Source organism: Cornus florida, unplaced genomic scaffold, assembly GCF_030987335.1.
Source record: "Cornus florida cultivar Cherokee Brave unplaced genomic scaffold, ASM3098733v1 CherokeeBrave_3.0.0_Hap2_Chr07, whole genome shotgun sequence".
In the NCBI taxonomy this organism is placed as follows: domain Eukaryota; kingdom Viridiplantae; phylum Streptophyta; class Magnoliopsida; order Cornales; family Cornaceae; genus Cornus; species Cornus florida.
In genome coordinates, this window is record NW_026775577.1 from 12,894,302 (window position 1) to 12,916,152 (window position 21,851).

Genomic DNA, 21,851 nt, shown 5'->3' on the forward strand with positions numbered 1-21,851 from the left:
AATGAGTGAAAAAGTGAGGGATTCTTTTTTTACTTTTGGAAGTTTTTATTAAGATATTTTTGACTATCAGGTTTGAGATTAGACTAGTAATTAATTTATTGGAGGGGGTGTGCGTGTGTATTAACTAAGAAAAATATATATATTGAAAATCTTGTTAGAGCTCTTTTAGAATTATCAAGATTTAAGTGTAAAAAATGCAAATAAAAGATAATTTCCGTGGGGGAAATTGCGTCCCATAGTTCCTCGTAACGGTTCATAACCCTTTCCTAAGGGACCGATACCGTTACACACCTCCGGCCAATTTATACTGATACAATGCAATATTTGATCCATTACGGTACAACGCAGTGTACTGTACAGGATCCGGACTCCAATTTTTTACTTTTCTTATTCCATTGATACCTCATGAATCATATTACATTTACACCCTCCAAAAACCATGATACTCTGCAATGCCCTCCAAAAACTCTACCATCTCTGAACTGGTTATTCAAATCTTATAATAAAGAATATACGAAATGTCCTCTGCCCATATTTATTTTTGCTTTTAGAACATTGAAACAAAAACAGAATTTCACAAAATGAAGAAAAAAAAAAAAAAGATTCTAAAACTAAAATATGAATATATTTTGTTGAGCCGCAAAGTAAAAAGAAGAAGAATATTTTCCACATTATGCCGTTATGAAACAATAGAAGCTTCCTCCTGAGAAGTCCTACTGTCCTACATGGCCCTCCTTGATCAGAGATGGCATCCCAAACCTTTGAAGCATACCACATGAACACAGAAGACCAACTAATTGACTTACTACTCACACTTGATCGAGCGGTATATATGACGGACAAAGAAGAGAGCAGCATGAAAGCCGACGGTTCCAAGCATGAGGAAGAACCCGTAGCAGATGCAAGCCATGTACCCGAAGAAGAAGGACGTCTGCATGAAACCTGACATATCCGATCGTGCATAGTAGTAATACAGGCAGTAGCCATAGATAAACAAACCAGTTGATCCACCGCAAAAGAAAGACCTGATAATGACAACCATGAGTCAGTGGTCGGTGCACCAAGAAGCAAACAAGAAACAAAGATTGAAGCTTTTTTCCCTAAATGTACCATATAGTCCATAATTACCATCTAAATGCAAATATGATTTCACAAAAAGCAGTAACGAAAACAAATGAATTATGAAGTCATACTCCTAGAATCACAGTGCTTAACAACAAAATTAAAACGATGTATGAACTGTAATTTAAGCAAACTGGCCAAACAAAATTAGTTTCAGCGTGACAATGTCCTTCCGCTAAGAACTTTTTAGGAAAGGCATCAATTCCAAAATGTGGTTAAATAAGAAGAATAATATGTAAGTAGTGTTCATATTTGAAATTTTTGTCCATTTCCTTCAAATGTAGATATACAAAAACAAGACTAAAAGGACTCAAATTGAGGTTTTTATAGGTTTGGGGGCCACATATAAAATCTTTCTACTACTTTTGTGGTTCACTATTTACAAGAGGCCTATTTTTAGGGAATTTACGAAATTTTGGAGGGGCCACGTATTTAATTTGTTTTACTATTTTATAACTCAAGTATTTATAAGATACTTAGATTCAGAAAATTTTTGGTGGGGCCATGGCCCCTTGATAGTTCCGCCTTTGACCTCAAACAAAATCTATCTCCAGCACGGGGAACACCATAAGCAATAAATAAGTAAATAATAAATCCACCAATAACTTCGAATCATATAATTCCTACAAAAACTGAAGGTCCCAAACTGCTCCATGCTCTGAGAATACCACATTTTATGCGGTATGGGGATTCTTATTCACTAAGACCCCAAAACGGTCCGAGAACAACCCCTTTAGGAAACACTCCACATCGAACTACGATAGAGACTCAAACTTCGACTACCCCCAATTTCATAGCCTCAATTCCATAGTCAATGTGTTCAATGAATAACTCCCCAACCTTCTCCTAGTGCCCTTTCACATCCCACTCCTGAAGGCTTATATATGCTTACTTTTCATCACCATTTCACCAAACATTTACAAATCACCCCCAGACCCTTACCAAAGCTGCACAACCATAATCCTAAAAGATTTCCCCGTGTCATAATTTTACGATTTTCATGTAACATGAGTCTAAAGCACTACATTAATCCTATCAGTCATTAGGAAAGCTTTAAAAGATAATTTCATTTGGTTTGTCACGTATTCTGAATCTAGAAGACAGATTACTATACAGCAGATTTGCAAACATAAATTTAGAATGCAGTTGATGAGTTTGGGTATTATCATTCTTACATAGGGACCACAATTGACAAATATATTAAAATAGTTAAATTTCACTGGTGCTTCAAACTTCTCCCGTGTTTAATACATTGTAACAAATAATTTTATTCTATTGAGTGAAAGATTCATATATGTTATTTGGTGCAAATTATCCACATATTTGACCTTCGTGAAGGACATAACAGAGTTATGAAGAGATGGCTACAAAATATTGAACAGATATAATGTAGTCATATTAAAAATAAAAATGCAATCACGTGATGTCAAAGGAAGAAGAGCAGCAGTGAGAATCTAAAATATTTTCTCACAGTTTGCCAATATGTTAAGACTACCATGCAAAAACCATGGATTGATATCTACTACATACAAACCATGCAAAACATAATAGTAACAATTCCAACCAAGCAACCACTAAATGGAAAATGAGTCATCAGAATATGAATATATATATATCACACGCGGAAATGATCTCTTGCTCCACACCATGGTGATCGTTGGATTTGTTTGCTATGTTCTTTTGGTAATTACCTTTTTTACACTAAAATCATATCTCCAGTGAGCAAGAGATCATTACTATATATATATATATATATATATTAGGAAAAATTCAAACCAACTACAGCTGATCAAATGTGCCACAGCATGAGAAAACTTTCCAAGCATGATGCAGAAATAGCAAAACAAGTGAACAATATACATACCTCCACCACCATTCATGATCTTCAGCAGCAAGTTGAAAATATGTCAATGCCACAGTAATAAAAGCAGTAACAATCAGCAGAATGATGAAGACTATAAATAAGATGCTGTAAATGGTGTAGATCCTATGACCCCAAACACTGGCAAATATGTAGTAAAGTTCAATATAAATTGCGCTGAAAGGCAGAAACCCTGCCATCGCCATCTGAGGAAGAGCTCCACGGTACCAAGGTAATGGCGGGATCTCTCTAGGATATTTTGTAGTGCGACAAGGAGCTTGAAATTCTGCCTTGCTATTCTTCCCAGCAATACCTCCCAATACTAGCAAAGGTGATGTTACTAAAGTCCATATGAGGAAAATTACAACAATTGTACCAAAAGGAAGTGCTGCAGTGGCACTGTAAGCAATTGCAACAGTATTGAGAAAGCAGAATGTGAGAAACAGAGGTCCGCAAAACAGGCTTCCAGTCAACATCAAATTTCTCACCTGTTGAATCAGATATGGAGCATAAGATCAGCATCATTTTAGTTTTGGTTTCAACAATTGGGCTGTAATTTTGATTGATGAAAAAAACGAAGGAACATTTGAAGCAATGCCATGGACCAGCGTACATCTCATAATTATTATGACGGCATGCTATTTCTATTGCAGCCATTTAAAACAGGACATAAAATGAACAACCCATTTTTTGAAAATAACTTCAAAGGTGTACAAGTGTATAACCAAAATGAATTTCCTTCATCTTAAAGGAAAGCAAAAATATGCTTTCATCTGATTATCAGAAAATAGGGGTAAACTACCAAAAAGAAAAAGAAAAAAGAAAAGAAAAGAAAGAAAAACACCTATGATATGCATATAGTACATATAAACCCCTGATGTCTGGAAAATACCCCTCCAGCAAGAAAGCATGCAAACAAGCGGCCTGCTGTTAAGTTTCTGTTAATAGAGTAGATTTACCTAAATGCCCTTATATAATACAAATAAAAAATGAAAAACTGATCTGACAAAAAGGAGCAAACCCAAACTGAAATGGCCCGAGTTGAACTCGTTTGGGGCCTGAGTCGTGAGGATTTATCTAAGAGAGGTGAGAGAAAGTCAGACCAAGGCCAGAGGGATTCCAATAATATCAAGCAACATGATGATGCTAACAGCACAGTTTCATGCATATTTGAGAGGAATACTATCTTCACTTTTCAAATGGAAAAAAGTTGGAGTCATTTCTTTATCAAGCTTTAGTTCTAATATGCATAATTCCAAACACAATAGGCAAATAATAATTTCCTAAGGTTGAATTTGTCATTCTATATTTTTCAAAGTTAAAGAAAAATAAGAAGAACCATCAACTTCAAAGGCAAAATGCATTTTTTAGTAAGGAAACTCCACTGGCTTTATCTAAGTTGTACAAGGTAGTCATACCATTAAACTCAGTACAACCACTAAGCAAGAGATAGTGCTAAATAAAAATTATATAAAATTTTAAACGTAAGTTTCAACATCAAAATCTATGCACAGGCAATAAAAAAAAATATTAAAAATCATGACTTCATACCCAATTTGTTCCCTCTAGCTGGCAGTAGAAAGAAGCTGCAATATATCCTGCTATTCCAGATGTAAGTGCATATATGACAACCAGAGCAGTGAACAAAGCTCCCCGATTGTATGGATAAAACACGCCAACCAGTGCAAGTATGAAAATAAATATTGTACTGAAAAGACAATGCACGTCATTTAAATATCAGATTTCTCAAAAATTAGTATAAAGCAACTTGATAAATGAAACTACACCCAGTAGAATAAAACACCTTCAAAGGTATACTTACAGGGTAAATAGCTGGGTGCCAGAACCAAGAGCAGCAGCAAACAAAGATTTGTGATTTGGGTATCTAAAAACATCACCATGAATGTACTTCCACCCAGTTTCTTCTTGGTCTTCGGCCATCTCCTCATCATGGGCATACCTTTGCACAAACCAAAAAACATACATATAAACACTAAAAGAAGAAGGATTCCAAACAAACATGAAGCGAAGATCACTACTGGAAAATATTCCTTACTTGACAAAATCATTCTTCAGGACTCGCATGAGAATCGTGGCAAGAAATCCAGTTAAAAGTAGAACTGTCACACAAGAGTTGATTATTGAGAACCAATGGATTTCTAGGTGGTGTGGTAGTGAAGAAGATTGTGAGTACTTCTCCATCCTCTTCTCAAAAGGACTATCTGTTTCCTTCCACTTGACAGTGTACATGAATTCAACATCAACTTCCTTATCCTCAGTAAGGTCCACAAGGGCATTAGGGTCAGTTCGTACATTAACCTCAATGACACGATTCTTATTGTGAAGGATCTCAAAATGAAGATGCTTAAATAGATAATATCTGTACTCGCTGGGGTCAGCTTTTCCATCCTTGTCAACCTTCCCCAAGAAACCCCACAAGGGCAAGTCATCATAGTACATTTGGAAGTAGTAGTCTTTGGTAACAGCTCTTCGGAACTGAGCAACTTCTTTCTTTGTCAGCTTCTTTTTGCAAACAATTTCTGAGTCTTTCTCCACTAAAAAATCCAGTTTATATGGAGCAGTGACCAAACGATCTCCATTCAGTACTTCACCAAGAGCTTCTGTTTTCTCTTTCAGATGAGCTGCCATTGACATCCCATCAATAATATATCCACAGTCAAAACAAATGTTAAATTATAAGTAAATATAAGAAGGGTGACCAAATGTGAACCTGGCAAACAGAAAGGGAGATCGAAATAGCGGTATGTTTCGCTGGTATTGAAAACAAACAGCAGTATGACATTAGCTCATTATCAGGTGATACATAAATATATAAACACACACACACACACACACATCAAGTAATTACATTAAAATACCAGAACGCTAGATACTTAGCTTATTATTAGGAATAAAAAGAATAAAAGGAACAAATCAAACATGAAATATCCGCACTTAATTTTCAGTGGATCCATTTAAATTTTAGAATCAAAACTAAATATACAGTTGCAGAACATTTGGTTTGCACTTAAAAGTTTTCTCAGAAGTTACCAGTATGCTGTAGAATTTTATTTATTTATTTATTTATTATTATTTGTTACCTAAACCCCGTTATATTCTTAAAATATCTGCACAGACCAATCTACTTAGGATACAGGAATGTGCATCCAAAAGGTAGATACGGGTACATGGAGGCATACTACATAGTTAAATACATTATATGTTTTATCATATTGTAATGCTTAATGTTGTTTTATATATTAAAAAAAAAAATAGGTCGAGAAATAACTTATGATAGATAAGAATGAAAAAAGAGGATACATGTGGCTGACCTAGTTCATACAAAATAAAGACAATGGTGATGACTATATGCATACGCACATACACGCAAACCTAGTAACAGAATGATAGCAAGACTCTCCACCTCAATATTCTAACACAAGTTACAGAGTTTCAATTTTAAGCTAAACATATACTCTTTTGTCTCCCCACGTCCCCATTTCTATATCTTACAAAAAATTTAATTACAAATTGAATCTAATAACTTTCAACAGATTCCACATTATTTCAAAAAAAAAAAAATTTGTTAGGTAAAGTACTCACACACATTTCACGATTTGCCCACTATAGGGCTTGAACCCCTCATCTCCCCCTTCGAGAGAGGAGAGGTTATATACCACTGGGGGGAAAGGGATCCTCTCCCGAAAGAATCCAAATTCAATGGCCCAATGGTCAAAAGATTCCACATTGTTAAACTATTGCTAAAGGATCAATGGAAAAAGATCGTGAAATCAAGTTGATATTAGGAAACCAACCAACCCACTGAGAGGAATCCATAGCATGGTAAGCTCATCTATCGACATCCATTGAAAATGGCTCCAGTTCATCCCTAGATATTCTTCTACTTTTACAACTATACATATTGACTATAGTATATATACACACAGACAAACATGTAAACAAGGAACTAAAAGATCCATTTCGTATAAACCCAACAAACCAAATATTCAACAGATCCACAAAATGTCAAAATTATACACAAATCAACAATAGAGATAGGAGAGATGTGTATACCTAGGATTTTGGAAGGGACCGACCTTGTTGGCATAGAGAGGGACCTGGTCTCTAGGTTTGTACCGATGATCAGACCCATCTGATCTCACCATCGTTGCACTGCACATTACGATCAATGCGACGACGACCCACCCAATCATCGTCTTCTCCATTTCGCTCACAAGTCACGACCCTCAGATCTATATATATATATATATATATATATAAATAGGTATATAGATAGAGAAGTGAATAGAACAGATCTCGATGTTCCTGTAAAGGGTTTTTTTTATCGCACGCACATTCCCAATGAGTGGAAAACAAGCGACAACATGACTTGCGAGCGAACGAAAATGGAGAAGACGACGACTAGGTGACCTGACCTACCTATATGCATGAGACTCCTTCACAAATTCAATTTACACAAACCATTTTATAGCCTTACATTTTCCTCTAAATTATATTTAAAATTTAAATAAGTAGTAAATAAAAAACAAAACAAAAAAAATTCTCTTAAATTATTTTGCAATTGAAAATAATTTCATAAATCATCCTTCTACACTATTCAACTAAATGAAATTATCATTAGAAAATGGGAATAAAAAAAATGTTTAAAAGATGATTTTGAATTTTTTTTATAAAAAAAATAAAAATAAAAATAAAAATAGTGCTGCAATTGGGGATCTTTTTTTGTGTGACTCCAACTACTGTCCAACAAAGATTTTTATTATTAATTAATAAAATCAAAGTGTTTAAATCAAATGAACATATCAATGAATAATAATTTCAGGCCTTTATCAATACCCTAAATAAATAATCCAAAATTGAGTTAAAGACTCCTTTGATCTACTATTATTAGAATTACCCAACTTAATTTTCATTTTAAAATCTTAATCTCTATATATATGTATATTTTTGTCTGAGAGTAAATTTGGTTTTGAAGAAATGGGCACATTGGTCAAAAATAATTCTCTTTCTCTTTCTTTTTCTTTTTCTCTTCCTTTTCCTTTTATAACTAACTATAGATAGTTACATTTTGTTTTGAATACTCAATTAAATACTTAATTTAATCAAATTAAAGTATTATTTACTTAAATGCAATTGATAAAGTTAACTAGATACCACTTAAATGAATAAGTTTCACTTAGAATAATTAAACTTTTAAGTGATGTAACTCCATAAATCATTAAAAACAATTAAATTTTAAACAAAGTAACAAATGGTTTTCATTTTCCAATACCTAATTTTTAATGTTATTGAACAACACTCATAACCTATAACAGATTCCCCATTAGTTGACTACAATAATGATCTTTGTTGGTTTCATCAATTTGAAATTTTAAAATTCTAATTATATTCCTATATCAATGGGATAAATATAGTTGAGTGAAAGGTGAGTTATCCAATTTTACTACTTTGAAAACAAAAATTCATATATATGTATATATACACACACACACTTGAAAGTTTGTCGGTTATGTAAATTTAGTTAAACTAATATAAAAAATGGATCTCAAAAGCTCAGTGACACCTTAACACATAAAAATAAAAAATTGACAAGACCTATGGGTCATGAATGATCAAGTCAATGGCAAGAAAGGGTCCAATTCATTGAAATGGGCCCAGGTTAGCCCAATCAAAGAATTAAAATTGGGCTGGGCCGAACAAACTCCGAGCTTCATTTCATGCAGTCATTTAGCCCACTGACCAAGCCCAAATGCACATAATATAGAAAAGTACATTCAAGTATATAGTATATACACCTTCTTTAAATCACAACAAATGTATATATGATAGCACAAACAATGATCTGACAGTTAGTATACCTAGAGAATCTTTATTGTCATTCATCAAATATTAGGTATAACTGAGAAGACTAATTGATTCATCAGAAAAATTAGGTCATGATTTGAAGTGAAATATTCTTTATGTTTGTAAAGTTACATCATTGGTTTGTTTGTCACAGTTATAACACAAATTGAAACTAGAAATTTAGAATCTAAACTAGGGCTAGAATTTTTTATTTGTTTATTTTATTATTATTATTATTTATCTTTGACAACAAACATATTGACATATTCACTTTGTACGTATAAGAATTTGAACAATTGAACTTTTTACTTTAGATTAACCTTTCACTTTAAAAGCTGAAGAAATATTACAAGACATGGTAACAAGGGGTTGAATTTAAAGAGGCAAAATAATGATCTTAAAAAGAGTAATATAAGGAAGAGGAGTGCTAAGGGAGAAAATGTACTTAATTACGTCAGTTATATTAGTAACATCGTATCACCAATTAATTAAATTTTAACACGTAGTGATAGGACCTACTAAAATAAAATATTTTTATTTATAATGGTTGATGGCAAAGATAATAAAATATTAAAAGTGGAAGGAAGTTTTTATTCGTACTTAAGCAACTGTTCTTTCATAGTCCCTCTCTTCATTGGCGGTTTAAATAACGTTAAATGCTTGCTTCCTATTTCCAAGGAAGTTAAAAACTTAATATTTTCTAAGACAAAACTAACTCTTTTTACAAGAATTTAATGAATTTAAAATAGTCAATGAGAAGAGCGAATGTGAATAACACTCTTTATAACAAAGGAAAATGATATTTTAGGCGACAAAAAAAACCCAACAAAATGCGAATTTCAACTTGGCAATAAATAAATGATTCTCTAAAGCGTCCCTACACCATATTAAATACAGTAAGTTTCTTTAGACAAAAATACCATTTCAGCAATTTTCTTCCATGTCTTCTTGACCTTTTTCACTCCTGACTCTTCGTATGATTAATTCATTTCCTTTTTTATTGTTTTCATCTTTTTCTCTCTGTATGTTAATTATCTAAATATTTTTCTTTGAAATTTTGCTCTTTATAAAATATTTTTTTCACTAAAAGACTCCAGTGAATGAAATTTTTATCCTAATCTATTGTCTTAATATCATATAAGATTTCCAGCAAGAAAAAACACAGAAAAGAAAAGAGAGAAGACGATTTGTGATGGAAGATTTTCAATTTTCTTCCACTTCCAACTTTAAAGTAATTAAGATCTAGGTTTGTTGGATTTCTGTTAATTTTTTTTTCTCTCATCTCTCATATATACACACATTGAGAAATAAGAATAAAGCAAGATGAGAGAAAATAATTAACAGAAATCCCACAAACCCAAATCTTTAAAGATTCAATTTCATCGTAATTTAAACAAATTTTGCAAATTGGGCCGTCAAATTGGTGCTCAATCGCGCCAGCGGTAGATATTCACGGTCTCCGCCATGTCTCCGATGATGATTGCAGTTTCACGGTGTTCCACAAAGAGGATGTGGAGAGAAGATGGGTATTATCTCTTTATTTGGATAGAGAGAAAAAAAATATCTTCCAACTGTTAACAGCTATATTAATTGACATATTTAGATTTTAAAGTAGACATACACGTAGAAGTCATAATATATCAATTTTTTAAAAAAATTTTTAAGTAAGGCGAAATAGCAGTACTCTATAACAAAACATCATAGAAAATTTTGAAATTTTTATCAATTTGAACAAAACTTAGTTGCAATTAGCTCAATTATGGAAGGTCCATTAAAAGGTCAACAAATTTTATTTTATTTTTTTAGGGCAAAAATGTTATATTAGATATAAGCTAGAGGTGCGCGGTGAGGACCACTGAGGATGTACTCCACCTTGACCACTGTTTTGACCTTCACCCCGATCACTATGTGACCAATAATAAATGGGCATATCCTCCATACTAAGTAAGTATGTACCCTCATCATTTATTATTGGTCCACATCAATAAATAGGCACATCCCTTATACTGAGTAAGTATGTATCTACCATTTTTAATTTGGTAATGAAAGAGTCAATTTATTATCGGTCCACATCAACAGTCATCCTGTGAGGACTTTCATGTGGACCAATAATAAATTGGCACATCTTCTTTAATTATAAAATCATAAAAAATTAAAGAATAATACTAGTAAGTATGTACTATGTACCCTACCATTTTTTATTTGGTAAGTAAAGATATACTTACCAATATTTTTAATTTGATAATAAAAAAGAATATGATCATTTATTATTAGTCAACATAAAAAATGAATATGAAATACATGAGGTCTTAAGTATTATCCTTAATGTCAAAGCATCTAAAAGCGTCTCCCATCGTTGTAAATTTTTTTTGTGTAAATATTTTGTGTTATAATAGATTTACACAAAAAATTTGGATTATTTATTTTTAGCTCTCGTGGTTGTTTTATACCTTTTATGTAAAAATATATCCCCTAATAACAATCAACCAGTGTCATGATTGGACCGCAAATAATTTTTACAAACCTACTTAATATAAAGTTGATTCGTTAATGGAATGAAAAAGAAGGAGGAAAAATGAAATATGATGTGTGGCTGTGTAAAATACACAACAATTTTACGCATTGTTAACGTGATAGTGTATCTTAACAGATTGCTGTAGATAAAAAAAATTTACACATCATACGTGACAACTAGTATAACGTACTGTTAGAGATGCTCTAAGCTGTTAAGAGACAAAATATTCAATTCAATTAACAATTTCATTGCTATGTTTGGGACACCTAATTGGTGCCTCAAATTTGAAATTGAAAAATTTTATTCAAGATTTAAACTGAAATTCATTCCATTTCACCAATTTGATGCCTCCAAACTTAATATATACGTATTTAATTTAAATAGAACATCTAAATACAATCAATTATACATTTCTAAATACAACTGTTATTATCAAAAGAGATAATTTAAATGAAATATATAAAGGGAGGCGTTATTCGTACTCCACATTTTTTCCATTTGCACTACATTCTTAAATGAAATGTCAATTATAACCTTAACTTTACAAATAAATGATTATTACTTTTTAAATGACATAACCGTCCTTTCAAATTTTGTCAACTTATCTCTAATCTTTAATATTTTAGGTCTCTTTTAACAAGTTAAAAAAAAAAATTATGTTGAATAAATTGTCTCTTTTGACCAGACCAAAAATAAAAAAACAAGTAACCATTAAAATAATTATCTCTTTTGAGAGGAAAAAAAAATATATTTATTGAAGAAATTACTTCTTTTGTCAAGATAAAAAAAAAGTACGAAAAAAGAGAATTAATATATATAAATGTATATATATACTAAATAAATTATCTCTTTTGATAATACCCAAATATATATATATATATATATATATGTATTTTTATTGAATAAATTATTTTTTTTGATAAGACCCATAAAAAATAAAAAAAATAAGAGTTACCTATTTTGACCGGATTGAAAAAAATATATATATTCAACTTTGTTAAATAAATTATTTGTTTTGATTGCACCAAATTGTCAAAGACAAGTATATTAATATAATAATAAAATATTTGGTATCACTTGGGTAGATTAGGGGTGACTAGGGATGGGATCATGAATTATACCTAATCCAGTCAAATCCCTATACATTGGTGAATATTAAACTCATCAATCTCATTCGTTATTTTACGAATTGAAATAAATGTTTTCACGGGTTAGATCAAATTAGTTTTATGGATTAGACTTTTTCTAGCCCAATATTATTATTTTTAAATCATGACTTAATAGATGCTTTTTTAACGGCCTTATTAACACAACAAGCAATAATAGTGACTCAATGAGCAACCAATAATATAATAATATGCAATAATGAGGTTGTTCAACAGTGTATGATGTAGATATTTGATCCACAACCACCATTAATAAGGCTGAAAACACTCCCACCACTTCAAACAATTTAATTAAGGGAAAAAAAATTAAAGCAATGTAATTACTAGTGCTATGTCTTGCTGAAAATCAAGAAAATAAAAATAGTATTTACAATAAATAAATATATATATATATAGTTTGAGCGGGTACGATCAAATCAACTTTTTAAAACCTCAATCCGTTAACTATTTCGTGAATATTACTTGTTTATCAATCTATAATTAGATTGTGAGACTAAAAATTAAATTTTATTCACACGAATTAAATTTTATTAGATCAATTTGGTGGATTGACAAAATCAAAAGAATACCCCTAAGATAGACTCTAATACCAAGCAAATTTGGATCAGTTTGGATCTCACACAAGTTTAGAACCTCCGCTCCACACACCTAAAGCCACCCACCCACCCCATTGAAGTGGTGGTTACTTATAATATATATATATATATGTAACTTATTAAATAGTATCTTTCTCTTGAAGAAAATCTCAATTAAATTCTCTACTCATTCATATAAAGGGCATCTTATCTCTTTATGATTCAAAAATAGTCGATTATTATATGAATGGGCTGTCACTGTGGGCACACGGAAATTTGAGTTGCCTTGGTCCTTTATTCTAATTAAATTCCTTTTGTCAAATTAAATCTTATCATCTTTAAAGAACAAAGTGACAACTTCAATTATTCCATTCTATTACCAATTAAAATTCCTAGCTTCTAGTCTTCTCCAGAACCTCCTCTTTCCAGCAAAGAATCCAAAGCTACTGTATACACCAAATATACATATATATATATATATGTAAGCACAACTATATATATATATAGAGGGAGCTAGTATCATAACAACAACTAGCTTTAGATCCTCTATAGAGAGAGAGAGAGAGAGAGATGGGGAAGGCACGTACAGTTGGGATTGGGATGGACTATTCAGCAACTAGCAAATCAGCCCTTCGATGGGCAATTGATAATCTGATTGAAGCCGGAGATCAAATGATCATAATCCATGTTCGGTCACCAAAATCTGATCCCACCAATAAGCAGCTCTTCGCCGATACTGGATCACGTACGTACCATACACACACACACACATATATGTTGCTCATTTGATCATATATATATATATATATATAATCTTTTATTTACTTTATTCATTTTTTTTTTTGGTGATTTTATTTTCAGCTTTGATACCTCTTGAAGAATTCAAAGAGGCTAATGTGTCTAAGCAATATGGACTTACCCCTGATCCCGAGGTTCTTGATTTGCTTGATACCGTCTCCAAGACCAAAGGGGTACTCCGTACTCGATCTCTCTCTCTCTCTCTCTCTATATATATACATATTATACATATATATTAGTTGCGGTATATATATATATATATATATATATATGATGAGTATGGTTGAATTACCAGGCTAAAGTGGTGGCCAAGATTTACTGGGGGGATCCAAGGGAGAAGCTGTGTGATGCTGTGGAACATCTCAAGCTTGATTCACTTGTGGTTGGAAGCAGAGGCTTAGGGATTATTAAAAGGTACTGACCCTATATATCACACTCATATATATATATATATTCTCCTTCTGAACTGAATGAAACATATATGTGTGTGTACATACACAAACATACTCCTCTATCTGGCATTAATTAAAGGGATCTTCAGAGACTCATAGGTAGCAGTACTGGACAGTACATGGATGAAACTAGAGTATATATACTTCTGTTTCACATAAATTATTCATGGTCATTTTAGCAATTACAATCATTTTATTTTTATTTATTTATTTATTTATTTATTTTCCCATTAGCAATTAGAATCATATATAGCATTTCTTACTAGCCATTCTCATCTCAAAATATTGGAAGTTATTTAGAGGAAAGGTAAGGAAAATATAGTATTTGTTTCACCTTCATTCATCATTATTCTTGTCTTTATCTAACATGAATTGATAAATTCCTTGGGTAAGGTTGTCTTGGTAATTGTTGTACTAGAATTATATGTGTGTGTGTGTTTGTTAGATCCAATTTTCATTACATGATATATTCCAGAATTTGAATATATCTCTTGTGCACTGGTTCATTGCAAAGAGGAAAAAGGAGGGTGAATTTCACCCTAAAAGAGGGTGGACCTTGAGAAATTATTAAATGCTCTTGGATCATTAGACATGTGGTAGACTAATTTAATGAAAATTAATGTTAAGATTCCTTTGTAATACTTATATTAATACAATCTTGTGGGATATTTTTTTAATTCCAGAGTTGGTCCATCAAATGTCAGTTGTCGAATACTATCTAATAATTTATCGTGACCACCACCATGGAGAAATTATTACATGATTGCAGAACAATTGGTCTCCATCGCTAAGCAACACATAAACGAAGAGTACATAAATAAAAAAACACATAAATAAAAAACTAATCGAAAATGACATGAAGCTGACACATTTATTTATGCATCACTTCATGAATTTGGATCCCCTCACGTTCATGAATTTGGATCCCCTCATGTGCCGTAATAGAATTGTTCGGTGTACAAGAAAGGATGGAGATTATCTTGGATCCCATCGACAGAGTGGATTTCAATCCATGTAAGATGATCTCCATCCTCTTATGTACGGGCACCTCCACACACACACATATATATATATATATCATTGTTGAGAAAAAAGCTGAGCATTGTGATGTTGACGCAGGGTGTTGCTAGGGAGTGTGAGCAACTACGTGGTGACAAATGCAACATGCCCAGTCACGGTTGTGAAGGGGACACCATTGCCCAAGCCTTAGTTTCATGGTTGATGTGCTTCCAAAGAGAGGAATGCGATATAACACAAAGAAGCTATGCCATGTGGTTAAGCTGATTGAAAAACAATATTTTGTGTGTAATATTTTGTCTCTCGTTCGTATGAGATAAAAAGACTATAATGATTCGGGTTTAATTTGTGCTATTTTATAATCCTTTATTGACATTTGAATTTATGTTTTGTGTCAACTTGTCATATTGTTGAATAAGTTTATCATTCCCAACTCAGCAAAAATTAGATAACACTAAATCAAGTAATAGCTTTGGGATTTGCTTCTCCAAAGCTGATTAAAAGGAAGGAAGCAATCAAAAATCTAAAATATAAAATTTCACATCCATCAGAAACTTAAAGACACTACACCTAACTCATCATTCTCAAGCCATCCATGAGAAAGGGTAGCCAAAGAAAACAGAAAAGGAGAAAACACAAACCTGAGAAGCAATTCATTAAATTCTATATCCCCATTCAACAACATCTTGAAGAATACGAAAACAAGACTAAACTGACGAATTCGGCTCCTTGAATTTGAAATTAGAAATAGCACCCATGATGTGTTTGGGAACACCGAATTCAGCGCATTGGATTTAGAATTAGGGCAATGCCTATGCACCAATTGAAGTTAAAAGGTTAGACCATAATCTAATCTACCCTATTAACAACTTCTCAACTTCCAAAAATCAAAAGAAAATGAGTACTCTCCATTAAAAGGTAGGTACCAAAGACCTTTTTTGTTCAATGAATCACCGGATATTTTGTGTATATTGTATAAATGATAATGATGAGTGACCTTTTATGTTCAGTGAATCAAACCAACCTCAGATAATCATGAATTTCATACCTTTTTGGTATGGGAATTGTATAAATGTAGTGGTGTGTGACCTTTTATGTTCAGTGAATCAAACCAACCACAGATAATCATGAATTTCAGACTTTTTTTTGTATGGGTAAATGCATAAACATAAAATAAATCATAAGCCCCAGCCTTGCTCTTACCCTTATTTCTTCTCTGCAAAATACCATATTAGCAGAGAGAACCTATCGTTGTCTCGATTTCCTTCGTAATTAGATATAGAGCAACAAAAACTATTTTTAACCAGGGAAAATCACAACGTATTGTAGCAGAGCAAATTAATTAATTCAAACACGTCCTCGATAGCATCCAGAAGCTAAAGCTTCAAGGCCTTAAAATGCCCCCTCCAATCCCCAAAATGACCCCTTTATTTCTTCTCCGCAAAATTTAAGTTAGCAGAGAAAACCTATCAGTCTTCAACTCGTCCATCAAAACCTACAATTTGAAAAAGGAGTGAACATACATGAGAACTCCAACTGACTTCAAGTATTCAATGAAGATAAGTTAGAAAAACAGTAACAAATTAAAACAAGATCATTTGACAATCGAAAAGCCAAATTAGTACTAACAAATACACACTTACAATTATGCTTTGCAAGAAAGTCTTTCTTTCAGCCCGTCCGCCACAGCATCAATGAACTCCTCGGTATTAAGATAGTGTTCCCTGCTAAGCCTACACAATGCATGAAATCAAATGAATCAGGGTCATATGAAGAACACATTTCCAAGGATTATCCTTCTAAGAGTCGCTTACTTGGAACCATGGATTATAAGTGCAAGATCCTTGGTCATCTTCCCTGACTCCACAGTTCCGATACAAGCTGCTTCTAGTTTCTCAGTGAAATCCAGGAGTCTAGCATTATCATCCAACTTTGCTCTATAGCCATGAAAACAGTTTGCTCACTCAAAATTTTCAATGAAACGAAATAAACATGCTTTATCCTGGAAGCATCTAACAACAAAAAATTGAAGCAGCTCCCCATACCTGTGTGCAAGCCCTCGAGACCAAGCAAAGATTGACGCTATGCTGTTTGTGCTGGTTTCACCTCCTTTCTGGTGAACCCGGTAGTGGCGTGTAACAGTGCCATGGGCTGCTTCAGCTTCTATGGTCTTCCCATCAGGGCACACCTGAACCCAGTCCATGAACCCATCAAAATCCAAAATAAGTGTATAACACAAGATTAAAAAATGTATAATGCTAAAAACTAGTTATTTGATCAATGCAATTGGTAATATAGAATACAAACAAAAATGTATTTTAATTAAGAAAGGGAGAAAAAGAGAGGGAGAGAAGAAAATTGGTGGCTGAATAGAAAATCTGCAAGGCAACAGAAAAATAGAATTGTGCTAGAACACAAGGCCAGAGAAAATCTGAAAGGCAACAGAAAAATAGAATGGCACTAGAACATTGGGCCATCCGAAGAGGTCCCATAATAACAAATGGAAGTAACAGAATAAGAATGCATAGAAAAGAAAAGAATAAAAAAAAAGGAAAATGAGATACCAGAACAGACGTCATCAGCCCAAGAGATCCAAACCCTGTAAAATGAAACCGGAAATTGAGATCAAATCAGCCAGTCAAAGTTTAAATAGAGATAGGAAGTATTTCATTCAGAATCTCTTTGTATTTAGAGTACACAGAAGCAACAGCACATACTACAAGGATCAGTTCAACAATTTATATTTGAGGTAATAAAAGTACGACACTTAAACCTTGTGCTAAGAAATCACTCTGCACATCCCCATCATAGTTTTTGCATGCCCATACGTAACCTCCATCACTCTTAAGAGCATAAGCAACCATATCATCTATGAGTCGGTGTTCATACCTGTAAATTTAATTTAACCATACAAGTCTGATAAATTATATTTACCTAACTGCAAAACCAACATGGTAGAATTGAATAGTTCAGCTACTCACCATATCCCAGCTTCCTCAAATTTAGATTTCCACTTAGCTTCATAAACTTCCTGAAATATGTCCTTGAATCTTCACCGAAAGGAAAAATAAGAATTAACAGAACAGCAAAAGATAACACAAGTTAAGAAGTGCCAGGAAATATATAATAAATCAAATTAACAAGCTGCATACCTTCCATCATATTTCTTAAGAATAGTATTCTTTGTACTAAGATAGAGAGGCCACTTCTTCAGGTAAGCAGTGTTCATTGAAGCCTCAGCAAAAGAATTAATTGACTGCATTCAGAGATAATTTAAAAAACAAAGAAAAAAAACAATAGATCAGTTTCCAGCTGCCATCAAGAAAATTAACTTCAAAAACTACCACCAAATAATTTGCAAACCCAGACCTCATCAGTGTTGTACATGGACAAAGCTACACCTCCAGCACCAGTAAAGTTGTAAACCTCTAACTCTGTCTTTTCGTCCTTTCCTTCTGGCACTGCAAACAGGTTAACCATTTTCTCTCTCGTAATATATTCTTTAACAACTAAAAAGCTAACAACACATGAGAAGCAAAGAAGGTAAAAGAACCAAGGAAAATCATACAAACATCAGGTTGTTCAGATTTCTTGAAACAATTAATAAAGGTACAACAAAAGAAGTCTCAAAAGTCTTTATTAATCATAAGGGTGGGGATGAATTTTACCAAACACCAATTTGAGTTTCCCAGCTCCTTTGATAACTGCATCAGTTGCACGGTATTGATCACCAAAAGCATGCCTTCCAATGCATATAGGCTTTGTCCATCCTGATAATAATAGCAATTGGAAAAGTGCTCTTAGCTCATATAAGAGAACATAAAGCAGCATCAAGAAACAATAAATACCTGGGATTAACCGGGGGACGTTTTTGCAAATAATTGGTTCTCTGAAAACCGTGCCTGAAGCAAGTGTCAATCATAATCGACCATTACCAATGAATCCATGAGTGTAAAGAAAATAAAAGTGGCAAAATTTTTAAACTGCTCAGGCAAGTTCGCTTACCATTCAGAATATTCCTAATGGTCCCATTTGGACTCTTCCACATTGACTTCAACTTGAACTCCGTCATACGAGCTTCATCTGCAAATTACCAAATTTTGTAAAAATTATATGTTTAATAAACTGGAGCACTGAAGTCACGAACCTAATAAATGTTTTGAGGGTTCAGCATTTCCCTAATTAAATGAATGTCTCTATAGTGAAACTCAACAGTCAAACATGTACCTGGAGTAATGGTTGCACACTTGATTGCTACATTGTACCTACAATGACAATATATTCATCAGAGGAAAAAAAATAAAAATTTAAAAAAGACTGTTAAACAAGAAAAGGAGGAGGAAGAAGAAGCATCTGTAATTGGAACTTAAAAAGAAAATGAAATAAAAACAGATTCTGAAATGGCTAGCTTTTAAAAACAATAAAACCTTAAAATAAAATAGCACGAAGACATACTTAAGAGTAGCTTCTGCACTTTCAACAGTAACCTTATCATCAGTGGCATCACGATGAGGAAGCCCAAGGTCAAAATACTTGATATCCAACTCCAGAAAGGGGAAAATGAGCTGTGATATATCAACAGTTACAAAAATAAGCAATTTTTTAGTCACAATTACGAAAAAATAAACCAGGAAAGCATATTAGTGCTTATAAATGAACAGGGAAAACAGATTACTTTGTCTTTTATTGATTTCCAAAAGATTCGAGTCATTTCATCTCCTGCATCATAAAATTAAGAAGAACAGTGAGGAAAAGAAAGTTAATTTATTTTCATAGATAACTCATCTGTGGAAATTGAGTAGCTCAGTTTCAATAAAAAAAAATTAAATCTCTTTCAATGAGTAAATTTTACAACATAAAAATTCAGAAAGTTCCGGTGCTTCTCTGCAGTTCCATTGAACTTCTTTGGAATTTTAAGCTCTTGCAGTTCCCTCTTTATCATTCTCAAAACTGATAAAAAAGAATTCTGTAGGTCTCCCTATTTCTCGGTTTAAGTCAGGTCTATAGTTTGTCTCTATTAAAAGAATATTTGTAATTTATTCTACAAAACCAGTGATTTTTAGTTCAAAAATTAATTCAAAAATTATCTACATTTGGACATTAGGATGATCACAACCGTAAGTGATAGCAACTGTAAGATTTTATCTTGCACAAACCATAAGCATATGCAACCATTTTTTTACATATTTTCATGCTCATTAGTAAATAATAACACACAGAACACTATTACGTCCCAAAAATTGCAGGTAATACATGAACAGTACTTTCTACTTCCTTCTCTTGCCTTGTGGTTCATAAGTTGAATGGAAAGACTGCAACCAATAAAACATTTAAGGGCCACACAATGAAAATCCTAATCATAAAGGATTGCTAATGAATTATGAGCATGAAAACTCAGTAGACTACCACGATCCAACCAATAATTCAACATAAAGTACACTCAACCAAACAGTCAAGCATTCTGATCAATTTAGTTGAAACCCATTCCTAAGCAATTTTAAGAAAGGTTAATTTCCAGTTAAAATCAATAAAAAATTAAATCATTCTCCGATCTCCATTTTACATATAATTAAGTATGTGTATGTATGTGTTTATGTGTGACTGTGTTTGTGTTTATATATCATATAACTCGTCAGATCGACTCTAAGTGTCCTGCAAATGAAACACGAATCCACCAGCTTAAATATTTATGAGATTAAGATTAATATGTTTCCAAAATTAATCAAAAAAATCGTTGTTTCATGAAATTGCTTCGCAATACACCATTGACTATAAATGAGGATCTAGAATCAGGTAAGAAAATCGTAGAACAGATCTATATCTGATAATTGAAAGTACAGAGATTACAAGATCCAATCATCTGAGACGAAAAAAAAAAACTATAGAGATGTGATGTCTCACCATCCATCTCAACGATTGGGTTGGCGACCTTGATCTTCTCGAAAGCCATTTCTCTCTGTGTAAAGAAAGGACAGTTTTAGAGAGACAAACTCGAGATGAGATTTGTGAATGCCTCCGCCGATGAGGAAAATGGTAGAGAGAGAGAGAGTCTGAGAAGTGGACTGAAGAAGCGAAAAGATGCATTTTAATGGATGGAGGTCGCCCAATTATATTGTCCCTTTACCTGGTCCAATTTACCGAAATGCCACTATTGTTATTTTCTATTTATTTAGGACTCCATCTAAGTTAAATATTTTTTAAGTTATTCGAAATAATTGAAAGAAAGCTTGAAATCATTTTGAGATAAAAAAAATTTATCAAACTTTAAAAATTATACACTTTTGAATTAAAAAAAATTTATCATACTCTAATGACATTTAGGCTCCGTTTGTTTGGACTTAAAATATTTTTCAAAAAATATTATTTTTTTTTGGTGTTTGTTTGTCGTAAAATATTTACGAAGAAAACAATATATTAAATTTAACAAAAATAACTTTATCTATCAGCAATTTATTTAACATGCCTAATGGACTTAATCTC

The 21,851-nt window shown here is 32.7% G+C and overlaps 3 protein-coding genes across 3 annotated transcripts; 1 reads left to right on the forward strand and 2 right to left on the reverse strand.

Annotated features, from left to right (window-relative positions):
* Nucleotides 1–474: 474 nt before the first annotated feature.
* LOC132266417 (transmembrane 9 superfamily member 2-like) lies at nt 475–7,452 on the reverse strand. The gene is made up of 7 exons (XM_059767283.1): nt 7,058–7,452; nt 5,715–5,755; nt 5,040–5,625; nt 4,806–4,943; nt 4,535–4,691; nt 2,987–3,471; nt 475–1,025 (listed from the first exon to the last, which is right to left on the reverse strand). The coding sequence occupies exons 1-7, from the start codon at nt 7,207–7,209 to the stop codon at nt 806–808; spliced, it is 1,779 nt and encodes a 592-aa protein (XP_059623266.1). The 5' UTR covers nt 7,210–7,452; the 3' UTR covers nt 475–805.
* A 6,057-nt stretch (nt 7,453–13,509) lies between these two features.
* Nucleotides 13,510–15,769, forward strand: LOC132266419 (universal stress protein PHOS34). Its single transcript, XM_059767285.1, has 4 exons — nt 13,510–13,849; nt 13,966–14,075; nt 14,198–14,316; nt 15,474–15,769. Exons 1-4 carry the CDS (start codon nt 13,675–13,677, stop codon nt 15,562–15,564), a joined length of 495 nt encoding a protein of 164 aa, XP_059623268.1. The 5' UTR covers nt 13,510–13,674; the 3' UTR covers nt 15,565–15,769.
* A 724-nt stretch (nt 15,770–16,493) lies between these two features.
* LOC132266418 (isocitrate dehydrogenase [NADP]) lies at nt 16,494–21,439 on the reverse strand. The gene is made up of 16 exons (XM_059767284.1): nt 21,273–21,439; nt 20,047–20,090; nt 19,827–19,936; nt 19,599–19,636; nt 19,377–19,454; nt 19,220–19,273; nt 19,040–19,141; nt 18,741–18,832; nt 18,524–18,627; nt 18,353–18,421; nt 18,145–18,260; nt 17,936–17,970; nt 17,417–17,559; nt 17,186–17,308; nt 17,015–17,104; nt 16,494–16,866 (listed from the first exon to the last, which is right to left on the reverse strand). The coding sequence occupies exons 1-15, from the start codon at nt 21,319–21,321 to the stop codon at nt 17,017–17,019; spliced, it is 1,245 nt and encodes a 414-aa protein (XP_059623267.1). The 5' UTR covers nt 21,322–21,439; the 3' UTR covers nt 16,494–16,866; nt 17,015–17,016.
* Nucleotides 21,440–21,851: the final 412 nt, after the last annotated feature.

Excerpts from the sequence above, each read along its gene's own strand:
- LOC132266417 (XM_059767283.1), bottom strand. The coding sequence starts at position 7,209 with ATGGAGAAGACGATGATTGGGTGGGTCGTCGTCGCATTGATCGTAATG. Across the intron at positions 4,944-5,039 it reads CTGAAGAATGATTTTGTCAA|GTATGCCCATGATGAGGAGA; the intron begins GTAAGGAATATT and ends GTTTGTGCAAAG. Across the intron at positions 1,026-2,986 it reads GATCATGAATGGTGGTGGAG|GTCTTTCTTTTGCGGTGGAT; the intron begins GTATGTATATTG and ends TGTCATTATCAG.
- LOC132266419 (XM_059767285.1), top strand. The coding sequence starts at position 13,675 with ATGGGGAAGGCACGTACAGTTGGGATTGGGATGGACTATTCAGCAACT. Across the intron at positions 13,850-13,965 it reads CTTCGCCGATACTGGATCAC|CTTTGATACCTCTTGAAGAA; the intron begins GTACGTACCATA and ends TTTTATTTTCAG. Across the intron at positions 14,076-14,197 it reads CCGTCTCCAAGACCAAAGGG|GCTAAAGTGGTGGCCAAGAT; the intron begins GTACTCCGTACT and ends TTGAATTACCAG.
- LOC132266418 (XM_059767284.1), bottom strand. The coding sequence starts at position 21,321 with ATGGCTTTCGAGAAGATCAAGGTCGCCAACCCAATCGTTGAGATGGAT. Across the intron at positions 19,637-19,826 it reads AGTGCAGAAGCTACTCTTAA|GTACAATGTAGCAATCAAGT; the intron begins GTATGTCTTCGT and ends TTGTCATTGTAG. Across the intron at positions 18,422-18,523 it reads CTTAAGAAATATGATGGAAG|ATTCAAGGACATATTTCAGG; the intron begins GTATGCAGCTTG and ends CTTTCGGTGAAG.